The sequence below is a fragment of the Penicillium concentricum genome (genome assembly GCF_028827145.1).
Source record: "Penicillium concentricum strain IBT 3081 chromosome Unknown utg000001l_segment0_segment0, whole genome shotgun sequence".
NCBI lineage: Eukaryota > Fungi > Ascomycota > Eurotiomycetes > Eurotiales > Aspergillaceae > Penicillium > Penicillium concentricum.
Window position 1 is genome coordinate 3,604,298 of NW_026622754.1, and position 19,234 is coordinate 3,623,531.

General features: G+C 46.9%; 9 protein-coding genes across 9 annotated transcripts; 5 read left to right on the forward strand and 4 right to left on the reverse strand.

Annotated features, from left to right (window-relative positions):
- Positions 1 to 1,714: 1,714 nt before the first annotated feature.
- N7517_001357 (Glucose-repressible protein Grg1) lies at positions 1,715 to 2,040 on the forward strand (the record flags this gene model as incomplete). The annotated part of the gene is made up of 3 exons (XM_056719087.1): positions 1,715 to 1,729; positions 1,782 to 1,965; positions 2,024 to 2,040. The coding sequence occupies 3 exons, from the start codon at positions 1,715 to 1,717 to the stop codon at positions 2,038 to 2,040; spliced, it is 216 nt and encodes a 71-aa protein (XP_056583222.1).
- Positions 2,041 to 2,862: 822 nt separating this feature from the next.
- N7517_001358 (uncharacterized protein) lies at positions 2,863 to 3,230 on the forward strand (the record flags this gene model as incomplete). Its single annotated transcript, XM_056719088.1, has 2 exons — positions 2,863 to 3,064; positions 3,124 to 3,230. 2 exons carry the CDS (start codon positions 2,863 to 2,865, stop codon positions 3,228 to 3,230), a joined length of 309 nt encoding a protein of 102 aa, XP_056583223.1.
- Positions 3,231 to 4,685: 1,455 nt separating this feature from the next.
- Positions 4,686 to 5,502, reverse strand: N7517_001359 (protein tyrosine phosphatase-like domain-containing protein; the record flags this gene model as incomplete). The annotated part of the gene is made up of 3 exons (XM_056719089.1): positions 4,686 to 4,759; positions 4,813 to 4,952; positions 5,018 to 5,502. 3 exons carry the CDS (start codon positions 5,500 to 5,502, stop codon positions 4,686 to 4,688), a joined length of 699 nt encoding a protein of 232 aa, XP_056583224.1.
- A 3,601-nt stretch (positions 5,503 to 9,103) lies between these two features.
- On the forward strand, positions 9,104 to 9,836 carry N7517_001360 (Hpt domain-containing protein; the record flags this gene model as incomplete). The annotated part of the gene is made up of 3 exons (XM_056719090.1): positions 9,104 to 9,136; positions 9,192 to 9,364; positions 9,425 to 9,836. 3 exons carry the CDS (start codon positions 9,104 to 9,106, stop codon positions 9,834 to 9,836), a joined length of 618 nt encoding a protein of 205 aa, XP_056583225.1.
- Positions 9,837 to 13,317: 3,481 nt separating this feature from the next.
- Positions 13,318 to 13,689, forward strand: N7517_001361 (uncharacterized protein; the record flags this gene model as incomplete). Its single annotated transcript, XM_056719091.1, has 2 exons — positions 13,318 to 13,416; positions 13,552 to 13,689. The coding sequence occupies 2 exons, from the start codon at positions 13,318 to 13,320 to the stop codon at positions 13,687 to 13,689; spliced, it is 237 nt and encodes a 78-aa protein (XP_056583226.1).
- A 12-nt stretch (positions 13,690 to 13,701) lies between these two features.
- N7517_001362 (uncharacterized protein) lies at positions 13,702 to 14,011 on the forward strand (the record flags this gene model as incomplete). The annotated part of the gene is made up of 3 exons (XM_056719092.1): positions 13,702 to 13,811; positions 13,832 to 13,876; positions 13,912 to 14,011. 3 exons carry the CDS (start codon positions 13,702 to 13,704, stop codon positions 14,009 to 14,011), a joined length of 255 nt encoding a protein of 84 aa, XP_056583227.1.
- A 167-nt stretch (positions 14,012 to 14,178) lies between these two features.
- Positions 14,179 to 15,913, reverse strand: N7517_001363 (uncharacterized protein; the record flags this gene model as incomplete). Its single annotated transcript, XM_056719093.1, has 3 exons — positions 14,179 to 15,242; positions 15,306 to 15,386; positions 15,442 to 15,913. The coding sequence occupies 3 exons, from the start codon at positions 15,911 to 15,913 to the stop codon at positions 14,179 to 14,181; spliced, it is 1,617 nt and encodes a 538-aa protein (XP_056583228.1).
- A 495-nt stretch (positions 15,914 to 16,408) lies between these two features.
- On the reverse strand, positions 16,409 to 17,826 carry N7517_001364 (adaptin-binding domain-containing protein; the record flags this gene model as incomplete). The annotated part of the gene is made up of 3 exons (XM_056719094.1): positions 16,409 to 16,488; positions 16,553 to 16,876; positions 16,962 to 17,826. The coding sequence occupies 3 exons, from the start codon at positions 17,824 to 17,826 to the stop codon at positions 16,409 to 16,411; spliced, it is 1,269 nt and encodes a 422-aa protein (XP_056583229.1).
- Positions 17,827 to 18,352: 526 nt separating this feature from the next.
- On the reverse strand, positions 18,353 to 18,651 carry N7517_001365 (uncharacterized protein; the record flags this gene model as incomplete). The annotated part of the gene is made up of 2 exons (XM_056719095.1): positions 18,353 to 18,397; positions 18,511 to 18,651. The coding sequence occupies 2 exons, from the start codon at positions 18,649 to 18,651 to the stop codon at positions 18,353 to 18,355; spliced, it is 186 nt and encodes a 61-aa protein (XP_056583230.1).
- Positions 18,652 to 19,234: the final 583 nt, after the last annotated feature.

The window sequence follows — 19,234 nt, forward strand, 5'->3', positions numbered from 1 at the left end:
AAAAATGGAGGTGTAAAAGACTGCCAGAGCAAGCAAGGCAACCAAGCAAGCAATGCTGCGCCTCTGGGTTGGAATGCGGAGTAGATCAATAACGGAACATTTTGACGTACCTGATGACTTGGTACCGTTTGTAAAATTTGGCCAGGCCCAGTTTTCGAAATGTTCTGCATGTGCTGATCAGGGCGAACACGGGCGAGACTGCTACGGGCTTTAAGTTGGTGTATGTTGAAGTTTTTAAGACTGTTGTTACTATTGTGATAGTCGAGGAAATGGTGACCACATGCTTCTCAGGGCAACTATTCTTGAGTTTATGTATGTATTTCCTAAAAAGAGTGGCGATAAAATCAATCTCGGGTATGCTCGCGTACTGTAACCCCTTTAGCTTGCATATTATTCTAAGTAGAAAAACATATCAATCTTGGAAGTGGATTAGTTCACTATCATACTAGTGTGTTTTGTATTTCTCAGAACTTGACAGATGTGCATAGGCGCTTCGGGGGGGGGGGGGGGGCCACTCTCTAAAGATTACTGGCGGGGTTTCAAATGATATCTACATTAGGAGATCTAGACTCTGCGAGTACAAAATCGGTTCCTAAACAGGGATTATATGCATGTCTATCACCTCCCATAGTCGTGGTTATTGTGGCCGATTGGGTTCCAAGGTTCCAAGATGCGGGGGCTAGCGCGTATACCAATGCGGAACATTAGCACAAAATATTAGTCCCGAGATATCTATCATAAAACGACATTTATATTTGCTTATTATGTACCTAGCGCTTGTTTGAGCCTCTTTTTTAAACCCATGTTTGATTCGTGGCCTATAATTCCGAAATCTAATCACGCAGTACGGAGTAGCAAGGCCCGAGTTACTTGCAGCTGCGGAGCACCCTGCAAAGATTACAACTGTTAATGAGTTATGTAAGGCAACACCTGTAGTCTGATTGAAGAAACCTGGAACAGACAGCGCATGTTAGGGGAATCTTGCTGTCTGTCGTGATCCATGGAGGTTACAACATATATTTATTACATCAATATACGAGCAAATATAGTGACATATATACTCCTATCCATGACAGGAATTATCCTCTGTTATGTAATAGGATCTGCATTGCATTGCGACCCGTAGGAATAGTCAAGATCATACTGGTCTACCGATACAAGGTATTATGTGCCCATTGCTAGATGATGGCTCGAGCCAGAACTGTCGCTACAAAGTATGCTGTTAGACTGCTATAGCCGAGGTTAAACACAGGGATTAACTAAGTTGATAGATACATTATGCAAATTGTAGAATACCTGTTTTTGATGGCAAATTAACAAAGTTCCTGTTTTGAATATGCATCATAGGAGTGTAATACTGTATTCCCCCACAATTCCAAGGAAACGGCCTACAATGTACCCCAGCCTAAATTACATTGCTATTGTACAATATAGAACATATTAACAAAGTGGATTTTTCTATCATCATGCATGTAAGATCAAGTAATTTTCCCTTCTGTTACATCACCAAGAAGGTGGCTAAGTCGTTAGTTGGTTCTTGTTTGTTCCATGACATCATAGCGTAAACCCTCCTACCAAGCACCCTGCCATTTACTATAAGAAGCCCCTTCTGCTTCTGCCATTCACTTCAATCATCATACAATCCTCCAGCACTCAAACCAACAAACATTTAAAACTTCCAAACCCTTTTCAACAACCTTCCAACAACATCATAATGGAGACCGCCAAGGTTCGCATCATGTCTTGCATCTTTCTTATCAAGTACTAATACCTGACCTTAGAACGCTGTTAACTACGTCGCCGAGACCGTCCAGGGCGGTGGTGCCGAGGCATCTAAGGAGGCCAACAAGCACGTCGCCAAGGACTCTGATGCCAGCTTGGGCAGCCGAGCCAGCGCCGCAAAGGATGCCGTTGTCGACAAGAAGGACGAGGCTTCCCACAACACCAAGGCCGATGTCCACAAGGGTAAGATTATCAAAATCCAGGAAGATCGTGACATTGAATCAATACTAATAATATACAGAGGCTACCAAGCACTAAACGGGTGCTCACGGAAATTGGACTACTAGGATAATGAGATACCACTTTTGCTAGCACTCAGGTGATAGACACTGCTCTCTACCTGTACAATATTTGAAGATGACTTTATGCCAATGAATTATTTTGTAACATGCAATATATCTTGAACCTTGCACGCAATGTGCATACAAACTTCCTCTCGCTCCTCTCGCTCAGTCATACAATCACTATTATCTCCGTAATCAAATATCTATTTGACTTGCACCAACCGCCTCAAGAAATCAAAAGCCATGCCTAAAAATGATTAGTAGTAAGATGAACAACCAACTTAAAACTTAGAAAGCAACTTTAGAATCTTGGAAATTGACCTTAACTGATCGGACCCACATGTGCCCTCACATGCATATAATATCATCTACAATGAAAGAAGGTTCTAGATATTGTTCACACTCAAGACTATAGGTTATTCTACTGATTTCAATCGAATAAGCTCGATATCGCCACTTTCAATACTTGAGGAGTCAACCTTGGAAGTTGTGTAAGTTACGTCATCAGTGATCATTACCTAGGTATGTACCTAGGTAAACTGGCAACAGAGGCGAAAACAAGGACGCAAAACAAACAATGCGACCCAATCCTGCTGCGTGCCAGCATGTTTACCAGAACACTATTATATAGCATACTTCGTCATCGGATCTGGGAATTTACTTTAGTATAGTATAAAGACTTGGTTTTAGGTTAAGCTTATCCCCTTGAAACATCTTCTTCTACATTGAAGCTATCTACAAAGCACTACTGTTACAATCACAATCCTCACAAAGCCGCAACATTCTCTCAGAAACAATGGCATCCATTATTACTTCCATCAAGGACCTCATCACCTCCATATTCGAGGTGATATTCTCTGTCGTCAAGAGCACGCTGGATACCGGGTATCACCTACTCATGGCCTTTGTCGACTTCTTTGCCGGTATTCCCAAGATGTTACAGCACATGGTGAAGGGCAGTCTGGAAGCTGCAGGTGGAGTTGGGACATTCATTACAAGTGAGTTCCTTATGCCCGACGATTCAGCAAAATATCGAGCTAACGCTTCATGCGAAAAGGTAACATCATCGTTATAGCTATGATCGCCGTTGGCGGCTATGGCTACCTGGCATATCAACGTCGTGAAGGCCGCCCAGTTCAGGCTGGGACCAAGAAGTTAAATTAAGGAACCATTGTCAGTTTGGTATTTCAGCGAGAAGAAATTTGGTCGTTGTTGCAAGTCAAATAGGTGTTTAATTAAAGGGGGCTAGTTTTCTTACCTTTTTGCCTATCCCTTTCATACGCTAATTGGGCCTATTCCACGTTAATTACTAAAAATCGACTGGGATTCTCAACAAGCTCTGATCAATCATTCCTCAAACTCCCTACCTTGGACTCAAGTCTTCCTTCTAGCCCGTACAGCACCGTCCAATGCGACACCATGCCTAATAATATCTGCTTACCAGATAACACATGTTCCTCATCAGACCTTGTTTTCCTTCAATTGTCGTTGATTCTCAAAAAGGTGGATCGCACCCCATCAGATGCCGTGGTCTGCTTTCCGCTGACCTTTCCTTCAACCAAGTGCAGGCCTCTTCGATGACAATCTGTGCGTGACGCCTGGCTTGAAGCTGTAGCCCAACCGTGTGGCACGTTCTATCTGGTCCCGCTTGGACTTGGTTTACCCTTTCAATAACCTGACTTCGACGTCTTTGCACCTGATAAGTCCTTTTCTTTCACTTGTTACCTTGCCGCAAGTAGCCTCATTTGGGTGGTGTGATCCACATCAAAAATCAAATATCCTCAAGCCCTCTGCTATTTACGAGCTCTATAACATGGGAAAAGTGGAATCTACCGCAAGGACCATAGGGACGACGATGCCTACTTCACCCATGTTTTGACTCGACCCCACAGAAACGAAAACTCCCACAATGAGGAAAACTTTACCGTAATTCTTAGTTAGCGCAAATCCGAACAGAATGCAGGCGTCAAGCATTCCGCTGTCCATGAACAGATCCTATTTTCCTGGTGCTCCTGAACCCACAGTTTCGCATCGAAGACCGGAGTTCGCCACACTACTTAAAGGTTTGCGTGGACCATACCCATCTAGGGCTAAGCATAGAGACACGCCCATTCCACCATGGACCCAAGGAAATCCCACCCCGCCCCCCCCAAAGCAATAATCACACCGGACCGTGGTGACTCAGGCTGTCAGGGATTGGTTCTAACAGTGGCCTTGATCCATCCTAATAAAAAATGATGCACCATGGATGGTAAGTTAGTTTGACTCTTAAACTACATTTCCATTTATACATTTCCATTTTTTATTCATTATTAATCGTGTTTGGTATACTAAAGTGTGGAAGGAGCGCATATCATGTAGTTTTGGTAGACGTAGGACAAGGTAGCGTCGAGCCAAATAGGGATGCTGTTAATAATTGCTAAGATTAGTATCGTGTCTATACCCCTCTGGGCCAGAAGTTGACTAGTGAATATTGAACACAGAAATAAAATCATGCCCGCACCCTCCGGGTTCCCCAGGTCCTAAATATGACGGACCATTCCATTCTTTTTGAACATCAAGTTTTCGTCTCCACTCAATTTAACCAGATATATGCCGTGCTGCGAGTGGCTGAGCTGTTTAATCGGCTCTCTTCTTGCCGCGCATGACCTTGCGTCTTTGCGCAATCATGTGCGTGTACAGGACATAAGATCCTGGGTAAGTAGTCAGTAACCGATAACGCGAACAATGTGAAATAACAACATACCAGGCACGTAGATGACGAGAATCGCAATCAAAAGGTAACGGAAGAGCGGGTTCAGCTCGCCAGCAGGACCAAGGGCCTGGAAGATAAGCGTGCACTCGCTCGAGATACCAATGGGGTAGAAAATGTAGAAAGTGTTGTATCTAGTCAACGCGAAACTTATCAGCACATTGAACACGGTAGCCACGCAGGGGGAAAAAAGACTTACCGCAACCAAGTCCACCAGCTCGGAACCGAGTTTCCGGACAAGGTAATAGCAAAGAACCCATAACGAATAATCTCTGTAACTCCCCAAGCGAAAACACACCCCAGATAGGCATAATCACCCAGCTGGGTATTGCGCCCAGCACCAACAATCTCTCCACCAAACTGCGCCATAATCCCCCACACCAGCAAAAGTCGGCTAGAAACCTGCATGGCAGTTGTCATGAACGGCGCGCGCACGAGGCCGGCGACGCTGTGCACGACTTCCAACAGGGCGAGGGACTGTGTGGCTAGTAGAAGCGGAGAGAACGTCTGGCCGAAGACCTTGGGGAGAGTTTTGGTCGATACATGGGCTGGGAGAAGGGATGCTGTGTAGACGACACAGGTGCCCCAGGCGAGGAGGTTGAGAGTGTTGTAGGTGAAGAGGTAGGCTTTTGTTAGGCCCGAAGAGCCGGAGCGCGGGGCGCTTGACGTTTTGGTTGAGGACATTTTTGACCGGAATTGATTCTCGTCAGTCTCGGGGAGGCAATTGGTGATAATGTTGCCCTGGATGGAGGAACTTGAAATGTTGATTTGGTTGGGAAGCTCGCGATCAACAAAAAAAAACGGACCGAGGTCACCGATTACTTACGTAAGCATTCTGGAAGAGCCCCCGAGGAAGCTGTGGAGAAAAAGCGTGTTTGGGATCTGGGGTATAGTACATCTTTATTTTGTTGTCTATTGAGTTTCTTGGTCGATTTATGCATAAATTTATTGAAGGTATATCAGTCTCAATATATCTTTGATATAACCCGTCGGGAGCTATATGCTATACTTGGCCAATCGTCTTTTCAAGAAATCAGCCATCCAGCCTCTTTGCTCCTCACTCCGAATATAATCCGTAACCGAGTGGTCGGACCCCGTTACAGCCTGGACTATGTGATCAATTTTCAGAAGCTCTCTGCCGAGGAATAGACTTGATGTGATTCGCTCAAGGCAGTCGAGCGTGCATGAACAGGCAGCCAAGCGGATGGCTTCCCCTGTGGGCGCTCTTGGCCGCCAGGGATATAAAGACTAGCTGATCCCGTGCTGTAAAACTGCATGATCTAGTCCGGACTACTGCAAGAGACTACCTGCCATCTCGTATTGCCGACAGCAAACATGCGTAGTCTGGTCTATTTTTGACTTGACTAGTTTGGGCATGTCCGAAAGGGGAGGGATTTGATGTGATCGCTCTGATTTGAGATATAGTTTACATAGTTCGGGGGAACCCGTGGACTTAGCGCGTCACCCCACGTTTACCAAAAATATTTAATTTATAGTTGATTCTCCGGTTTGCCAGAGCATCAATTATCGACTAAATAAAATTTGCATCTTAAATTTCAATCTCCGTAGATCCATTCCCTCGTTCAAGGGTGTATGCGAACTGACATCATATGTCGCCTTGCATAAGCCTTTTGAGGAACAAGCTCTGAGAGTGAAGTCAATTTGAGAGTATGTACTGTACAAATGTACAAGTAAAGCTGTAATTTGATGTAATTGGATGTAATTGACGTAATCGGCGTAATTTGCCGGTACGCCAAAAATGACATCAGCGGCTGGGTAGGCTGCACTGCGGCCCCATCATATGATGTCATGGCTAGCATCGCATCTTCTCATTGGTGAATAGTAATGAAGAGTGCGCAAGAGCCAACCACACGCAAAAACCAGGCCAAAGGAGATGCACAAATGCCCCCCTATTCCTCTATATAAACAAAGATAGCTGCGGTTCGCGAATGTGGACAGATTCAACTTCAACATTTAACTATCGAATCTCTACGTCCTTTTCTAGGAAACCGAATCGTCAAGTCAGACTGGAAGAAACAAAAAGCAATGAAAGAAAAACACCACACCCATCGTCATCGGTGACAGCATAATCCCTCGTGTCTTAGCCCAGCAATATTACCCCCTCTTCCTCTCTAAGAGAGGAAAGAAAAACGAGCCGTGGAGCCGTGGGCTCATACATTCAACTTCCTGTCACCGAGTACGTCAGATGAGAAATCTATGCAACACACAGAATGAACGCGTCCCGAGTTATTGGGTACGGTCCTTGAGGGTCCAGACCAACTGGATCAGGTTATCTCTGCGCATTTTGGCCCAAGTCGATACTTCCCTGCTGTACGAGCCGGGATTATTACGTCTTTCGCTTTTTTTTTTTTCTTTTTCCTCGCGGCTAAAAGTCTACTAGGGCACTAGGTGTTTTTTCGGGGTTTTTTTTGTTTTCCAAGCAATACTGACCGGCTTATGAAAAAAAAGTCCTGCTCCTCTCTTTCAAAGAATGTCCGACCAAAAAGGCAAAAAGGCCATCGCTATTCGCAGTTTCTCCCAGTGGTTCCGCGTGTGACCGTCCGAGAGTTCGCTTTGGGAATGACCAAATGACGTTCCCTGTGATCGGCGGCCCGATGATGTCTTGTTGGCCCCCTACTCCGTACTGCTGGATGGGTATAGGAATCTTTTGTCAGAAAACGTGTGGTTTTTTTTAGGTTTTTTTTTAGCCCTATCAGTCCCCACTAAACCTATACTATCCAGTACACTTACAGGTCGAGGGTTATCCCGTTCATTCCATGCTTTTTCTTCTCGGTGGACCCATCAGTTGGAGAGGTGATGCCACGGTTGGACTCCACTGGTCTCATAAACGGAGCCCGGAGGAATATGATCCAGAGATAACAGTTCTGTTGAGAGATCGTGGCTGAACATTCAAGATGGTATGATTTAACCAAAATAGGGCAATAGAGTCAAAAAAAAGTCTATGGAGTACGGAGTACAAGATTGTATTAATGGGTGTCCAGATTTGCTTTTTTTGTTTTGGAGTCATCGAGGAAAAATAATATCACGTTTTCAGATCGAATCCAATTAGAAATCATTGTATAGATTGTAGTAGCTAATAATATAATGTATTTCTACAATCATGTTTTCCCCGAGTATGCCAAGGCGTTGAATATATACACCGATGATACTTATTTCCTTATATTTATAACAGTATTCAAGATGAAATGTTAATTTAATATCTCTGATTTTTTTTTCTCTATTTTCTTTATTCTATCATTTTTCCCGAATTCATAAAAATCCCAACATCCTCTAGTTGGTTCCTTTGGAATTGACCTACCCACCCTTCTCTTTCTCCGCCCCTCCGATTTCCTCTCTCCCCCTCTCTTCTCGTCTTGACTTCCCCTTTCTCTTCCGTGTCTTTTTTTTCCCTCTCTATTTTCACCTTCCTTTTTCTCTTGAGGAATTATTCTGTTTCCTTGTCGCCCTTTTTCAGGACGTGGTCTCGAGAAAAAGAAGAAAATTTTATCATAGGTGAGATGAACATTCCGATTTGCCCCTCTCTCTTTGAATATCTTCCTTTTTTTCCCTTTAATTCCCTGTCAAGTGGAGACCCTGGCTTTTGGGGCTGCAGCTCTTGCGATGCGCTAGTCCCGGTTTACAAGGCTGTGACTGGATCACGTTCGAGTATATGCGCTGAATGGCCCTGTTTGTTCCATTTACCGAATATACCTCCACAATCTGCTCTAATTCTTTCCCCCCCTCCAAACCCTGCTTTTGTATCGCATTACCCCCCTATACCCCCCTCGGCTCCGTTGTGATTTTCCCTCTACCCAGCACTTGTCACTACCTTTATTACTCAATCTGGTGGCTGTATTTCGCCTCGGTTCCAGCCTCTTCCCCTTGGCCATAGACACCAGAGCCGCCCACCATTCTCCCCGCTAGCAGCTCCCTTGCTATCTTGGTACCTGGATCCGTAACACCCTGCTGGATTTGTAAGACGACATATGCGCTGCGTGCAGATCTTGCGATTCTGACGTCCTTGTTGTATCATTGATTTTTGCATTTGGGACCTCATCTATTGATTTGCCACGTTGTTCTATCTATCCAAAATCTGGATCTGTTGGATGAATCTGAGCTGACTGGGATTTGCAAACAGAGTCCCTTCGTATTCTATCTGGATTGGCTGAAATCAGACCGGAGAAATCAACCCCATTTCCATCCAACGATTGTGACGATCTGCGCAGCGTACTAGCTTGCTCCCACCTACTCCTTTGAGCACCTCCATACACACACACACATAGCTATGGCACCAACCGATACCAAAAAGGCCGAGCCGGTAAGTGCTTCTTGCTCCATCAACAAAGGCTCATCGGCCTGACATTCGAATCTAGGTCAAGCAGGGCCCGCCCAAGCTTTCTGATTATAAGGAAATTCTTGACGAGAGCACATTCGAACAGATTCTTGAGATGGATGATGACGAGGAGGATCGCGATTTCAGCAAAAGCATTGTGTACGGGTTCTTTGACCAGGCCGAGAATACCTTCAAAAAGATACAGAAGGAAATGTGAGTCATATTTCCTGCAGGAATTCGGGTGATGGTCCTTTTTTACTAATCATCCAACAGAGATGACAAGAACCTCGATGAACTCTCTGCCCTCGGTCACTTCCTCAAGGGCTCATCGGCCACACTCGGCCTTATCAAGGTCAAGGATGGCTGCGAGAAGATCCAACACTTCGGCGCCAACAAGGACGAGACAGGTCTCATTGACGAACCCGACACGGAGGTCTGCCTCAAGGCCATCAAAAAGACCCTGGATGAAGTCAAGGTCGAATACCGCAAGGTTGAGAAGCTCCTTCGCCGATACTACGGCGAGGAGGTGAAGGACGAAGAAGAGAAGCCAGAAGAAGAGGAAGTCAAGGAGCAGAAGAAGGAAGAGAAGCCCAAGGAAGAGCCCAAGAAGGAGGCCAAGGAGACCCAGGAGACCAAGGAGTCCAAGGAGACCACCAAGGAGACCACTAAGGAAGCCTCGAAATGAGCGGCCATGCGGGCTGGTTGATATCACTCCCTCCCCTTTTTCTTTTTAGCGACGGATGGAGCATGGCAAATGGCTTTTTCTTTTTCATTTCCCCCTTTGCCCTTTTTTACTCCCTTTCTCTTATCTCCCATCCACCCCGATCCTGGCTTTTCTTGATACGTACATAACAACCTCCCCCACCACATCTCCCCTTCCCGTCCGGACACTGTGGAAACGGATATTCCTGGTCTGTCACGTAAGTGCAGGCGCGAGAATCGTGACGATTCCGAGGAGTCTTGAACAATAGCGACATATGGAAATCCGAGTGCCTCTGTCAGGCCCTGTTTTCATGCTTTATAAACGCTTTCCATTTCCTGGATCATCACTTAGTAGGCATTGCGTCAGTATCGAGGTACGTGTAACGCGAGAAAGTAGCCGATATAACATGACGTCAAAGTCTGGGCAAGGTCAACAAAAGTACCTGAATATTAAGCAAGCTCAGATATTACCAGATATAGGGAGAACTTTCCCTAATCTGATCGCCAACCTCCCAAGCATCCCGAGAAGGTGGCGCTATAAAAAGCTTTTTACCTTCAGCCACTTACGTGGGGACCCCCTGGGGAATAAGCTTGACTCAACCGAACTTAATATATACTTTGCCCCATGCGGGACCTAACGGTCTTGACAGGTACTAATCTGCTATTGCATTCAGAGGTCTTTTCACTCTTACTATTTCTCATATTTTTCACTTGGCTGTCTATCTGTTCGAGATAGAAACTATCAACTGGTGAAATTCGATTGAGTCAAAATTTCAGGCGTGTGTGCTTCACAAGCCCCGATTCCCGGATGCTGCACTTTACATTAGTATGTGCAAAACAAATATCATATCTTCCACTATACACTCCAACTGACAGAAAATCCTGCCGTATTAGCGTCTGCATCCGCTCTTGCATGGCCAATAGCGAATGGTAAACGAGTACCGGGGACCTGCAGTATGGAGATGGTGCAACGCCGGTGACATTTAACGGCACGCTCAAATATTGCTGGAACTGAAATTTGACTGGTTTGACTAGCTAGAGTTCTCTGGGCTAGGGAAAGTTCTTCATATCTCACGTCACGATTTAGCATGGCAGATGCAGATGCGGATACTCCTCATATCTATCTATCTCCTTGGCCTGGCCGTACTGACCAAAGCTCGATCTCTCAAATTCTGTCCTAGTATGCAATGCAGCGGCAGGATTATGCAGTGTCATTCAAATCGCCTTGCGCAGATGATCCGCCTTGACTGTCCCTCGCCTTGTGCACAATGTGACATCCGTTCATTAATCGCAGCGCCAACCAGGAAAAGCTCCGTCGAGCTGGAGATTGGACGCTAGGACCTCCTGTCGAAAATTACGTGTCGCTTTTCTCTTTATGATATATCGATTTGCTCTTGTCGCCATCTTGCCAAACTAGCTTTCGGCACATATAGCAGCCGCAACGGCATCTTCAACCGTATCGAGTTATAAAGACACTATTTCGATCAAAGTCCGCCCAAAACGATAGATCCAAATTCAAACATCAATCTGCCGTACTTGTTGCCACGTTGCTCGTCCAATTCAACCATCCTCCCATTGCATATGCACCCATCACAAACGAGGAAAATTGAAATTGAGTCAAGCCATCTCCCAACCGGATTCCCTTTCCCCGCAACGGGACGCAAGTACGCGCCCACCATTGAAAATTCGAAAACTGATGCAAATGCAAGCAACAGCACCGATTTGGGTTCCGGTCTGTTGAATCTCTGCTGAATTGAATACTGGCCTGGATTCCGGTCTAGTAGGTCACACGACATAGCCAACGAGCCTTTTGGTTTTCTGCAGGATGCCCGCAAGCCGACGGGTAGGCACAGGTGCCTTATTTGGCTTTATTTCCCGCTAGCAAGGGTGACTGAATGTTTCGCTTGCTGCTGGGTTGGGTTTCAGTGGGCCTCGATGCCGAGTTCGGGATGTACAGTCTGTTTCTCCTAACCCTTTCCACATAGTGGACGTTCTAGGTTGCGAATGTGGTTTTCCAGATCTGGTTCTGTTATGCCAGAGCTGTATTGGTCTCCCTCCCTGACTGCGGATGCGTACAGGTGTGTGGCAACGAGATTAACACACAGAGATACTAGCTCTCCCTATCGAGTATCTACCTGTTACTAGTTCGGATGGGGACCTCGGCGTGCATCCGGTAGTGTGTACTCCGGGCATTATACAACATCCAAACTGACCTCGAAGACACGCCCCTTTCTCATGCATGCAAGCACACATATATCTTCTACCCGCCTGTCTCGGATAGCAGTCCTGAGCTCAGCAAGTCGCCCTCGATATATCAGAATGCGCTCTTCGCGCTCAGTCCTCCACCCCTAAGTGCTGGGTGCACGATACCTCTGTTTGCGATTGTCTCGCTTTATTCGACTTCTCACCCTGGCCCGCAAATATGTCTTCTCGAGGAGACGAGCGAGTGGCAGAGAGCAAGAATAGTAGGCTTTGTCCTACCTCCCTCTCCTTTTCTAGTTTTCTCCCTGTTTTGCCTCTGTAAATTACAGACGCTCTCGTTTGCCATATCGGAACTTCATGCCCCCAGCCTACTTCTCACCGAGAAAGACTGTACCACAGCGCCGTAGCCCTATCCCTTAGATTCCACTAGCTCCCAGCCGTTTACCTACCCTGCACACGCAAAACCACTAAAAATGAACATACCCCAGCCCGGATCGCAGTTTGATGTAGTCCGGGGTTGGATATCAACGGGTGTGCAGTGATCGCCCACACGCACATTGTACATGTACCACCTTGACTCCACGAATCCTGCAAGAAGTACAGTAGCGTCTAATCCCGGAAAGAGAATCGTAAGCGCCAGGACAAAAAAACCCCAAAACAGCAAGAAAATACCTCACCTGCAACACTGGACTCGTGTCCTCCATCTTTTATCGTTCCCTTCGTTGGTCATGCATGCACAAAAGAAACAATAATAATCTTTATCTGGAGGTAAGAGATGTCTTAGCCTCGAAGCTCGTTAGATCCCTGTTGCTTCGGATCCTTGTGCTTGTGTTATATAGATCTGATTGCGGGTTTGCCCATTTCCCCATTTCCCCGCTTGGTCTGATTGCGTCTGTTTCTGTCTCTGTCTCGCGCTGTCCGTTCGCTCTGCTTCATTCCGGTATAGGCGTCTCTGATTGTATCGGCTTCGGCGCCGTGAAATTTGTAGCCAACGGCCGTTATATGGGTTTCCGCGCCGTTGAGATCTGTTTGAATGGGAGAGACTCGGGGATATAAAGTCTGGCTTTTATGCGGGCTGTGAGTATGCTTCTTCAGTTTTGCATTCACATTCATATTCATTGACCCTTTTTCTTTCTTCGGTCTTGATTTCACGGCTGATATACAACCTCGGTTTCTGTCTGAGATCAATCACAGCATATACAGCGCTCTACACACTGACACCCCTATTCAATACACTCGATCCAATCGAGGAATCCAACAAAATGCCCGTCGGACCTCGAGTATCCAAAGAGGAATTCATGCATGCATTGGGTCTAAACCCACAAGACCCGCATCATGAGCAATACTACCGCGCTATGCGAGTAAGTATACCATCCGAACCTTTAACACTTAACTTCTTTTCTTGCATTCTTCCATCTCCCAATGCCACCTTCATACGTCAACACACACACACACATCATACATATACAGAAACTCCCTAATAAACCCCACCGCAGGATGAAGCAATCATTGTCTACAACCGCATGAACCTCGACACCTCCAATCTCCTCGACAACATACGCGCCGACCCAGCAACCCGCCCCCCTTCTTCTGGCACCACATTCGCCCTGACTGCCAGCGCTGGGCAATCCTAGAGATCTGCCACAATGCGCCGCCGCTCGTGCGCGGTTTGTTCGAGCGTGGAGCGACAAATGGCGAATATGGCCCGAATTGGGTTGCCGGGTGGTTGTTGTATAGTGTTTTTCGGTCGCGGGATGTGAGGAATAATCGGAATAGGAGGAAGGGGGAGACCGGGGGCTCCGCAGGCTCGGAGACTGGTATGTATTACCTGTTTTTCTTTCTTTTTTTCCATTTAGCGAAGAAGATGCTGATGAGTGTGTAGATAAACGCACGAGGCAGGAAGAGACAACACAGCCGAAGAAGTACTATGATCCTGTGCGCAATGGGACGATATGATATTTTGGGCTTGAGGGTGTTTCTTGGGGATTTTGTTTTGCTTTCACTTCATATCCAGTGCTGTTAATACTTAACTTATTTTTTATAATTGAAGTATAAAATTTTAAGACCATCGATATAATGCAAAGTACATACACTTAGAGAGATTGGGCTGTAGATTGAAATAATCAATCATCATCCCTGTCATTCTTATCATCATCATCCCTCTTCTTCTCATGCTTCTGCCGACGATCTGATTTCAAGACCTCCGTCACACGCTTATCCTGCTCATCAGCCCGCTCATTCCACTCAGCATCATACTCAGCCGCGATATTCTTAATCTCCCCACGAAGGGAGTTTCCCTCATCAATCAAAGACTCCCAGAGCTGCAAATCAACGTTATGCAACTGATAAAGCTTCTTCTGCCTCGCACTGATCGTGAAATCCAGCGCAGACTTGTAAGAAATCTCCCGATTGTGATACAAAAACCACAAATAACCACCCATCAAAGTAGACAAAGATACCAGGTAAGTCACAGGCTCCATAGTATCCCACCCGAGATCAGTCTCGAACGTCAACCTGTAAACCGTAAACCACCAAATGGAAAGAATACCAAAACCACCAATCGCAACTCGCTGCGCACCTCGATGCGCCAACGCATCGCACTCCTCCTTCACATCCGCCATGGTTTGGATGCGTCGCGAGAGCTTGCGCAGCCGCATGCGGAGGTAATACGTGCGCTCGTTGAACGACGGCACCGTGACGCGGATCTGACTCAGACCGGACGGTGCGCCTTCGATCGTCACGATGAACTCGCCCGCGCGCGCAGCATCACGGATGAAGTCGCCTATCTCTGTGGCCTGTGACCAGCGCACAAAGCGCTCGGGTTCGCCGTCGGGTGGTGGGGTACCGTTCGTGTTGCGTGGGTAGCTGTAGGTTTCGACGTCTTCTTCTCGGGACCGGCGGTGCTGGGTGGGTGATCGGCGGCCGTTGAGGGGTTTGCTACCACCAAAACCGTCGTTGCCAGGGATGAAGTCTCCTTTGTTTTCCTTTGCGTCTAGATCGATCTCGTCTTCAATTCGCTTTTTGGGCTTGATTGAATTGTCATCGTGCTGGAGTGCGATGAAGGATATCGCTGGTGGGCGGAGCTTGTCGGTGTTGCCTTTGATTGGGGGTAGCTCTGATTGGATCAGGCGCTCTAGGTATGATAATGGTTGTTGAGGGTGAACTAGGATAGCTATGGGTTCGATTTCTGATTGGACTGTTAGAATGATGGCCAAGCGATGTCTGGGGAATATGTCGAAGATTAACGTACCTTTATCGTGGCCTTCATTACCGATGGTTGTTAAAGGAATGATCAACTTGAAAAGCCGCGATGGCGTCGTCAACATTTTACCTATCTCCAAAAGTCAGCATTGATACTTAGAGCAACCATGGCAGCGCTTTCTTACCTTTGGTCATCCTTTCAGGCCACTTCTGCTCTTCCGATGACTTTCCCCCTTTGCCATTCTCACTAAGAACCGTCCGCTGAGGCCGAGCTTCTTGATTGCCCTCTTGAACTTCGAACTTCTCCAAAAGCTCTTCAGTCTTCTGTTTATCGCCTGAGATTTGTGTATGATCTGCTTGGCTGAATTTCCTGATCTGAATCCATGCAAGGTGATCTCGTGGAACTGCAACCGGCCCAGCACATCCCAGCTTCGTTACCAGTGATGCACCAGAAGCTCCGAGACCAATACCCCTGCCAATACACCTCCCTGAGAATGAACTAATATGTCTAGATGAAACGGCAGGGCTGTTCTTAGCCCAGCCACTTAGCCCCGCCGAGCCAATCTTCCCTAACGAGGCGTACTGAGCTCCACGTTGTGATATCCTCCCCGTCGCCGCCGACACGATAGGGGCGCAATTCCTTGCCGGGAAATGCATTTTGGAAAGGGGGGATCTTTTTGTCCTTTCAATTGGTTATTGTGTATGTTCACGCCTCATGTAAAATAAGGAAGGACGGGAATTGAAAAAGGTTATGTCGCGTAGGAAATTCAAGACATGACGAAGCGGCGTTTCGAGAAGACGTGTGGAGAAAAAAATGATGTAGGAAGACAAGATTAGTTCAAGCACTAAGCTAGCCAGGATGATCCATGCATAAAACACAGCTCATTGTCAAGTTGGCGTTATGCCTTGGAATATGGAATATTATGACGTCAGAGAAGCGCACGGGATCCATCTGGGTCTCGGCACTTTGGGGCGGTGTGGCTCGGATTGTGGCAGTGCTGGATCTATATGGATTTTGCAGATATTCTTTCTACAAGACTTTTTTATTATTTAGTTTTAGCTAGAAAGATGAAAAGGGGATAAAATCCGTAAACCATACAGAGGAATTCTATATGTAAAACCAGGGGAATCTATGTATAATACCTAGCAATGTCAAAGCTCGCGCATGATATCCTGCACAGCCTTCGCAGCAAATCGTTTCCGTTCGCTCTCTGGTAGCTCAGAGCTCATATCTAATAGCCATGTTAGTACACTGGTTAACTATACCAAGCCCGAGAAATCAACACAGAATCATACCTTTGATTGCCTGCATGCGCATCATCAATGCCTCCATGCTCTCGACATCAATCTCATCCTCACCATCATCATGATCAGAGTCATCCTCATCACCATCACCGCCTCCGCGCTCAATTGCCATACGCAAACCGAACATTTCACGTTCTAATTCATGAACTTCATCGCCAAACCCACGAGAGCCACCCAGACCTAATAGTTGGTCTTGAAGATCGTCATCGGAATCCATATCAGGATCATTATCTCCATCAAAGCTAGAGTCACCTCCAACCATAGACCAGTCATGAGTCTCAAGGACCTCTTTGATACGAGGCATACCCTCACGTTCTAGTAATAGAGTGAAGTCAGCCAAAATCCAAAATCTTACCACAGCGAAACTCCCGATAAACAAAAGCTTGCTTCAATAACTCACCTCCATACTGATTCCTCGTCTCAACCTCCGAAGCCTCCTTAGGATCCCACTCAACAACCTCCCACCCCAGTAACCCCATATCAAACAACTGATCTTCCCACCACCCAACTGAAAATGGCACCATCTCCCCGCCACCTAGATCCGCATCATCAACACCAAGCCCCAGATCCGCATCGGGATCCTTGGATCCCTGCTGACCCACAACCACAGCACCCTTCCTCCCCCCAATCAACACAAATACACCAGGAACATCGCCGAGCCCGCCGCGCTCCTCGTCAATGCGCTCCTTAACAGCGCCAATACCACGCATCAGGTCACGCAGTGCGCGTACGTCGGGCCGCTCAGCGGGGTCTGCGTTCGCATCGGAACCTGGTGGAGGTCTCGCATCGCTGGGAGTATGCGCGCACACAACCAGAGCCCCAACAGCCTCGCGCACAATCTCAGCTTCTGTGCTTAAGAAGTCGGTTTTCCATTGCTCGACTGTTGGTGTTGATGTGGTTTGTGCATTTGTGTCGTGAATCGCGAGCGGGATCTCGTCGACCCAGACGGGGACTTCTGTCGTGTAGTATTTTGTTTCGAGGCGGAGAGGGCTGTGGGTTGTGTAGCCGGCGAAGGTGGTTGTTGGTGGTGGGGGTGTTGAGCTTGAGCTTGAGGTTGGCTGTGGTGTGGTTGGGGTTGGTGAAGGGGCTGGCTGTTGCGGTGGGTCGAGGACTGGCACGCCGGTTAGGGAGTGCAGGAGAGGGGGAATTATTGTGAGGGATTGAGAGGTTGGTGTGAGGATTAGGAGGCGGCGCGGGTTAGGAATATTCTTCGCTTTGGGCTTCGCGGAGGTTGCGGGGTTGGATGGGGGCGCTGAATAGGCCATGATGGCTGGTTCTTTTTTTTTTGGCGCAATGGGAATCTCCCTTTGAAAATTAGAGTCAGATAGTGCCTGGTTCAATCCATTGGCTGTGCTCGGTGGGAGAAGGTGGTCTGCTGAGAAAGCTGTCCCCCGCGTCGACAAATAAAAGGCGGAGTGGATAATACGACCGGATAATGTCCGAAACCTGTCTATTTCCATTTTAGTGCTAACCTCTTGCCGCTTTTTGATTCTCGGAGTAAAATTGAGCACTTGATGACAGGATACTACATTATCAACTAACAATCCCTGTCAGGATAGAAAATGACTTTATGAACTGAAATTCTGTCATTCGCGCTTTTTGCTCTAATGGCTTGGTTGCCTGACAATGACTACAGGTGCTGCGCCAGTATCCAATGGCAAAAATGCACCCACGATCTCCGAGGCTCGCATCTACGCCTAGCCACCGAGCAAGTGGTCAATGCCGCCCAGCGTTCTCTGCCTCTCGATCCCGGAAACTACTAAGCACTGGTATTCATCCCGCAATCCCAAGTCACCGTACTTGTTCAATGATCATCTTAAGTTCGTTGTAGAATGACTTCGTTTGAATAGGAGTGAGAGGGAAACTTGCGCGAAGATCTCACGGAAGGACAAGCCAACCTGTAGACCCCGTTAGCATTTACTATCTACAGTAAGAGGGAGGATTCATACTAAAAAGAGGCTCAGAGTAACACCAACAGTGATACAAGCCGCCCAGAAAGGGCTGGGATCTTCGACAGTATCACTGTCGCCGTCACGGGGAGCTTCCCCATTACTATGCGGAAGATCCGTGGTCTCAGACTTCGACTCCATGGCAGTAGAGACCCAAGGGGAGAGAAATCGAAGAAAAGAGAGGGGAGAGATTAGATGATTAGAAAAGGATTAAGGCGCCATTGTGTTACTGTAGGGTTCCAAAATTGTCCTATGGACAAGGATTAACAATTTTGGATAGCATAGAGGAAGTCCATACTACAAACGCCAGGTCCAGGTACGATGTGGGAGAGTCCTAGATTGAAACACGAGCGGGGTAAATGTAGAATCAACGAGATGGTTAGAATAGAGACGACAAAGGTTTGCTTCCTGATAGTTATAGGATACTTCCGAAAGCAGGTTATATATACATGCAGCCCAAGTTGATAATCAACCCTGATAGAAAATTCAGATTATTTCCGACTTTGCTGATCTTCACCCTCATATCACAATAGTTCCGTTGTACACCGTAGGGCGCGCCTTTTTATGACAAGCCAGACTATTAGCCCCGCATTATGCAGGGCGAATAGTAAAGCACTAGGAATTCGAGTTCGCTAACTCTTACTAGTCTCTTGTATTGATACTTTGAGTTATGTAATGGCGACTAATTACCCCAAGCTATCCACTATTTCGGTTATCTCTCTAC